This window comes from Arachis ipaensis, chromosome B09 (assembly GCF_000816755.2).
Source record: "Arachis ipaensis cultivar K30076 chromosome B09, Araip1.1, whole genome shotgun sequence".
Lineage (NCBI taxonomy): Eukaryota > Viridiplantae > Streptophyta > Magnoliopsida > Fabales > Fabaceae > Arachis > Arachis ipaensis.
Genome location: NC_029793.2, coordinates 131751648 through 131759127, shown reverse-complemented (window position 1 = coordinate 131759127; position 7480 = coordinate 131751648). Strand labels below are relative to the sequence as shown.

The 7480-nt window shown below is 31.6% G+C and overlaps 2 protein-coding genes across 2 annotated transcripts; both read right to left on the bottom strand.

Moving 5' to 3' along the window:
• Window positions 1770-6017, bottom strand: LOC107616470. Its single transcript, XM_016318423.2, has 12 exons — window positions 5765-6017; window positions 5242-5326; window positions 5009-5141; window positions 4714-4868; window positions 4483-4612; window positions 4169-4345; window positions 3853-4026; window positions 3570-3724; window positions 3330-3459; window positions 2280-2468; window positions 2086-2163; window positions 1770-1937 (listed from the first exon to the last, which is right to left on the bottom strand). The coding sequence occupies exons 1-12, from the start codon at window positions 5907-5909 to the stop codon at window positions 1770-1772; spliced, it is 1719 nt and encodes a 572-aa protein (XP_016173909.2). The 5' UTR covers window positions 5910-6017.
• Window positions 5979-6615, bottom strand: LOC110266945. Its single transcript, XM_021112036.1, has 3 exons — window positions 6238-6615; window positions 6030-6129; window positions 5979-5985 (listed from the first exon to the last, which is right to left on the bottom strand). Exons 1-3 carry the CDS (start codon window positions 6509-6511, stop codon window positions 5979-5981), a joined length of 381 nt encoding a protein of 126 aa, XP_020967695.1. The 5' UTR covers window positions 6512-6615.

Genomic DNA, 7480 nt, shown 5'->3' with positions numbered 1-7480 from the left:
AATGTCCTGTATCCTCTCATACTTGAAGTCCACCCAAAGAGTTTGATGATTCTGTGTCGCTAACTAGAAACCAGTTGGCAGAGGTTTGGTGATGTTCATTGTTACCCTCACCCTCAAGAACGTTCTCTGTAGTGTATCATTTAATCTGGGATTTTCTGTTTCCATCACAGTTCCTAATTTCTTACCAATAATTTCTGTTGTTTTCCTTGTTATATAATTGAGTGGAAGTCCATGTATTTGTACCCATAACTCCATATACCTGTGATCCACTTCATAGACTGACTCTCGTCCGTTCCATATCTGCAGATTAAGAAGATGTCCACGAACACTCCAGGGCCCTCCATTCCGTATTTGGATCCCTTTTCGCACGTCCTTAAAGCTGATGAACAGTTTGTTTCTGCCAACATCAGAAATGGCTACTCCTTCCGGATGGCCCCAAATACCTAGAAGAACTACTCTGCAGGTGTTGAAACTAACTTCTTTGTCCGACAGAATTTTTCCTACCAAATTAAAATTTTCTGCAGCAAAACTGTCGTCCTCATCAGGGTTGATGGAAATAACTTTGCCGTCGATAGATTGCTCCTTTTGGCAGACCATATGTAGTATTGTGAAAAAGAAAAAGAAGCTAAAGAGAAAAGTATGCGCAAAGGGGTGAATAACAAACGAGTAAGCACGAAGCTGTTAATCCAGGAAAACACTCCATATGAGAGAAGAATTCTTCATGAAAGAGAGAATGCGGTTCTGTTAACCGAAATCGATCTCTTTTAGCATGATTACTAGCAGAAGACCCGTGCCACGCACGGGTTGAAAATTTCGGTTCCTTCTTTTGGATTTGTTTTTTTAGTGTTCTTGGATTGTCACTTTTTACGTTGATAAAAAGTACTTTTGTTGTTCAATTCTTAACTAAATGTAACAGATTTATTTACTCTATAACCATTCAATACATAAGTACTTTTTCCTAACTCTTCATAATTTGCATAAGTATCGTTGCTTTTCAAAACATTAATTTTGATGAGCACATCTTAGAATTGGCTATAGAAATCTTATCTCATAGAACATTGTATCTTATTCAACTTCATAAATTATGGAACAACAAATACAACTTAAAAATATAAACAACACAATTAAGAAGATAAACATAAATAACAACCAAAACAAATATAATTAAAGAAAATTTCATACACACGCAAGTCGCTAATTTATTAACCTAAGATCTCAAATGCAAGTAATTTTCCTAACACAACCAACTCCATCAATTGCAGTAACTCCACCGCAAACAACACTTTGAAATCAGTGTACTCGGATACCAATATAAAAAGGAAAAAATAATAGTTAATTCATATATACAGGAAAGATATCCAAAAAAATCCTAATAAATTACAAATGATCAGATATAGTTGATATAAGACCAAAGAAAAAGGACAAAATATTTACCTTAATTCTTTGGGAGAACTGCGTCTCCCAAACCACCTGTTAGAAATGCATGCATCAATTCCGCAAGTAATATACTAAAAATTCTTAATTAGAACACAAACTCTACTATTTACTAATAAAGTTACAACTGAAATTGTAGGTTACTCAAATAAAAGGAAACATTTGAATTTAGAACTTCAGCAAGTAAAATGTTAACAGAATGTGTAAGTCCAACCAACTCACAACAACCCAATTCAAGAAAACTACAACACCATATCTTTAACACAAAGAAACTAAATCACACATTGTAACTAAACATTCTAGGCAAATCACATTAGCAACAACTGAATATGATCTTAAATATTCATAGATGATGATGTCTCCTCATTATCATTCCAAGTTTCATCTATACTCCTAGAAAAGGCATCTTCAAGTTTTTGCTTTGTAGATCTTGGTACATCACGGTATGGGGATGCCAATCTCTTGTTGCAAACAATTTCATTTACCACACGAACAGATTTGTGCTAAGAAATAAGACAACAAAAATGAAATCTGTTAAATTTACTGAAATTTAATAAAAGACGAAATACTTAAGCAATAAAAAATCAGTCCTACAAAAACACGATATCAAGGAATAATGATCGGAAATACAACACAGAGATGAAAACTTACATCAGGTAATACTGAACCAGAAATATGTGCAACAGTGTCTTCAATAGAAGCCACATTTGAGGCCGAAACAATAGCACACTAATTATACATGTTTTGATAAAGAAGACAATATCATTGTTACGCATAATAGTAAAAAAGTGAACAAACACTTATTAAAAAATATCTTGGAAGTCAATAGAGAAAACTAAACTAACCGTATTCAAAGCACGATTCTCAACACGTTCAATCAGCTTTAACATAAACTCATGTGTAGAAACTTTAAAAACATTATACGCATGGCATATTGTGTCACTCTCAACGGGTTGAGGATCAACCATGAATACCAATTTTTTTCCTATCAATTTGTACAAAAAATCAGATGCATCCAAGTGAAATTCTTCATTCTGACAATAGAAGAATAAAGAAGTCAGTATCTGAATATACAGAGAAAAAAAAGAATAGAATATCAAACCCAAAAAATCAAAGACACAGAAAGAGAACAAATTAAAGAGTAGTAACAATACACATGACGTATCTTTAAGATACAAATTAAGGAAATCATCAATTGATATCACACCAGAGAGAATTTTACAGAATTTTTTACTTTTAACTACAACATTTTTTTTTTACATTAAATGAATAAAGATATATCATTTAACAGGTAGAAATATAAGAGATAAGGAGTTCCAGTCTAGAGAACATGGTGAAAAAAAAAAAAAGCAGAACATCAACATTATTAATTTATTGAATTAAATCTCCAATAAAAAATACAACATCAATAATTCAAAGATTAGAAACTAACTTAGCATCATAAATGAAATTAAAATTAAATGTCTTGTTTTCTAATAAAGTTAAGAATGTGACCTGCAAGACATAAAAGTTTTTAAAAATAAAAATACCACTAACAAAAAAAAAAATACACACACACAACCAACTCCTAAATACATTACCAATTTCAAGAGAAACAACTCACTCATCAGTTTTAGATTACAAACAGTAAACAACTAAATGTTAAACATATCCAACTAAAATTCAAGTGGAGTATAATAACATAGATAAGAATAAACTCCTCACTAATTTTATTTCAATATTAGCAGGAAAAAATACAAATTCTCAATATTACTTATAGCACTATATGAAATAAATGAGTTGTTATCAAAATCCATATCTGAATAGTTCACAATTTTTAGATAAATTATACGCATCAATGTAACAAATAGATAATAAATTAATCTCATTCAGAAGTAACTCGTGAAGAAGCTAACCAAGATAAAGGAGTTATCATCTCTTAAAACCTCAGAACATTTTCGCCCCATTAAGTGCTGCACATCTCCATCATGGAGAATTAATGCATTGCAACCACCAGCGTGATTAACATAAACTTTTACTTTGTATCTACAATAACAAAATAACAGTAAAGATATTTTAAAATAATCCAAAAATAACCCAAAAATCTACTAATTAAACAATATATAAATAAAAATGAACATAGTTCAAAAGATAACCTCAAAACTCCATCAGAACAATGTGTCAAGCAAAGGTGACAAAAGAGCTTAGATTGGTCGGCATCTATTTTTTCACCACACAAACAAACTGAGTACCACCAATTCTTATCATTAGAGATAGATGTAATTGTACCAGCCAACAGAACACAAGGATCCTACAATTTGTTGAATTTTATGATCCAAAAGAAACGAAAGAAACATGAGAAAATTAATTAAATTGAATCCAAACAGCATGCTTAATATCATTTATATTTATACAAAATCAATCTAAACTATTTTGTACCGGCTTTGTAAGGTTATATGCAGCACCCAAAGCCTCCATATCAACTTCAATAGATTCCATATTGTCAGAAGTAACTGAGATTCTACTACCAAGAGATGATATTTCATCATGAGGCTGCGGATTTTGAATGACATCCTCATAAATCGGTGAAAATACAGTTGGTGGGAGAAGTCTCTACACAAAATGTTAATTGATCAAGATAGAAATAAAAAAGGAAAAACAAAAAAAGCATGGTAACTATATGTCTTTGAAAGAACAAAAGATCAATTCACGGTAAACAAAGTCCAAAGTAAAAGTATGGAATGGAACTACTAACACTGGAAACAGGATCTGTCTTAAATTTGTTAACAATCACATGATCATCAGAACAGTTGACTACTTTAAATGTCCCAACATCTGGTCTATTTTCAACTTTTTTTCGGTCTACTTTAAACACAACTTCCTTTCCAATTACATCATCAAAGAATGGTGGATAAGGGGTTGCATACACAACCTACAATTAACCAGAAAAGTATAAAATAAAAATGAAGTCAACCAAAATAAATGAATGTCACTCAAAAGACCAAATATCATTAATAAATGAAAAAGTATAAAATATGTGTTTTGGTATTATGAAATATATATCTATACCGAGTGCTCAGTATCAAAATCCCGAAGAACCTCAATGAGCTTTTTCCTGAATAAGAGCGTTGCAGGACGGTCATACAAAACAAATCTAGCACTTCCAGTAGCATCCTCAACATCTACTAAAACCTTGTACCTAAATTAAGACATAAAATAATTATAAGATCTTTTAACAATGAACTAATTTCACATATAAATTATATAACATGATATTTCTTAGAAGTAAATCGGGCATACTTCTTCACAGCATTCTTTATTTTCCTTCCACATTCGGAACAACTGAAATGATTTCTAAAAAGCTCCAAAGGATAACCACAGACACATGAGTAGTACCACCAATCAAAATTGTTGCATATACTTTTAATCTTAGCAACAATATTGAAGAAACCATCCTATATCACAAATATTGAATTAGAAATAATTACAATGATGAGCAACACAAAAACAAAATTTCAAAGAAAGACAACTATAATAAGCAAAGTTACACATAGTTTACAACAATCCTAAAAATGACAAATTAAGTTCCACTAACCGCATCATTTTCTCTTAATTCCTTAATACTCCTATTCATAGAGAGATTGACAAAATCATCATCGACATCAGCAACAATAAATCCATTACCAAGGGTGATAGAGTCAATGAAATATGACTCCGAAGGATCCAATCTACATATTTTATAGTCACAAAAAAGGTTACTAAATACCAACATTAATGTCAATATACACAAAATACATAACACCAATTAGAAGAAAAATTCATGCTTACCTAGTAATAAAACATACAGCCTCTGGAATATCAGGATTGATCATGATTTTGGTACAATCTATTACATTCTGAACTACAACCTTCCCTAGTATTGGTAAAATAAAAATAATCAAAATCAATATATTATTTTTATGTGAAAAAAATAACATCAAAATAAACTTTATCATCCGAAAATAATTCTAATTGAAGTCATAAAATCAAATATTATTATCAATAGTATATTAATAAGGGCATAAACCTCTCTAAGAATTCTTTTTTGACTGAGTTTATACTCAAAATATCATATTTATCACATGCTCCATAGCTTCTAATCTTTACATTATCTTTGTTTTTAGTATTGGGACTATTCATTTATAATTAGATTGACATTAATTAAAACATTAACTTTATTCACACATTATAATAACCTACTAATTTTTTATAAAACTTATGTAAATCAGGTGTAATTTAAATATTTGAAGCTATATGTTTAGTACTGAAATTCTTTACGAAACAATGAATTCTAAAAGAAAATTCAGAATACCTTCATAAATCTTGACCTTGACAGACTGGAGTAAAATGATTGGCGGTTGCGAGACAGCATTCATAAGAGCCAACCGCATCTTTGTTAAAAAATCTCCAAATAAATTACAGGTGAGATAAGAGCTACAATACGACGTGTTCAACATAAGTACTGACTAATTTGTTTATTAATAGACTCGATGAATACGGACATATAAAGAATGAAAAAATCCAAATCAGATACTAAAAATCGCAACAAACAAAATACAATCAAATAAAATGCTAACCCATTTGAATACAATTGGATGAGAACTAATTTAAACTTTTTTCCATCGTCAAGTTCAACATCAGTATAGTCACGAACACTTATCAGGAAACCCATGACATCTGATCACATCAAACAGAAAGAGATTAACACACAATGATGATTTATAACATACATATCCATTTTATTTGTGATTAGAGTACATTTAAGATAGTAAATCATAATTATACCGATCAAGTAGACTGAATCTTGTCCCATCTGAACAACACTTTCAACAGTCTCTAATGAATATGAAGCCTCTGGAAACTCATCATCAGAAATTGGAATAACCTCCGTGTCAAACCGAAAAAGCAACTTATATCGATGCTTTACAACTTTTGCTGCACCAATATTTGGAACTATCGTGAATCGAGATATAGAATACAGCTCTCCTTCTTTGAGAATTTTTCGGAATTGATTAATGACCTCCTTCTTCAAAGTACACTGTATCTTGTTCAACTTCATAAATCACATGACAGCAAACACAATTTATAAATATAAACAACAAAGTTAGAAGCGTATAGTGTCTTGTTCACATGCAAACACAATACTATCACCATTAATAAGAAAGATTGAAGATCAAAACATGTTAGGAGTTTCAAGTTGAAAATTTACATATGTATTAACCATATAAAATTTACATATGTATTAACCATATGCTCCTTGTTTTTTTGTTAAGAGACTATGGTCGTCTTCTATATTTTTTGTGATGGGTCGTCTTCAACTTATTATTATTATTATATTTTTATTGGACCGGATTTTATGGGCTTAGTTTATATGTAGATTTCTATTTTATAAAGTATCAAAAAGAAATAATTTGAATTCTTTTGGTAGGCCCAGGCTAGGCCTGCTTCATGATCAGGCTTTGATCTTTGCTTTCCACAGAACTATAAATAGATAGAATTTGGCCGGATTAAAAAATTGGGCCTCTATAAGAAATCAGACGTATTAGTTTTTCACTTTTTTGTCAACAGATTTCATAAGAAATCAAAATAAAAGAAAATTAGAATGAATTTAAAAAATTTAAAATTGATTAAGTAAACCTAATTAAAACCTATAAAAACCTTCCTCTTCTCTCTCATATTAACCTACCCACCTCTAACAATCACACACACAGACCTTTCTCTCTCACCAGCACCAATGTTGCTGGAAGCGCCGGTGACTTCCATGCTCTCCGCGACGCCCTCAACAAGCGCATCCAAGACAACTGCTTCAACACGAAGTCCACCTTCGACTTCATCACCAACTGAGGCAACGCTCGAAGCGGATTCACGCACCTTGGTTCCGTTCTGCCATCTTCGTCGTTGATCATCGCGAGCGACTCTTTCGATGCCAAGATGGCGCGGCGGATGCGGCAAAGAGGGGATATTCGTGCGGCGCAAATGATGAGGATGAAGGATTTTTGGCTGAACCGTGATAAGTGAATCTTCGGAG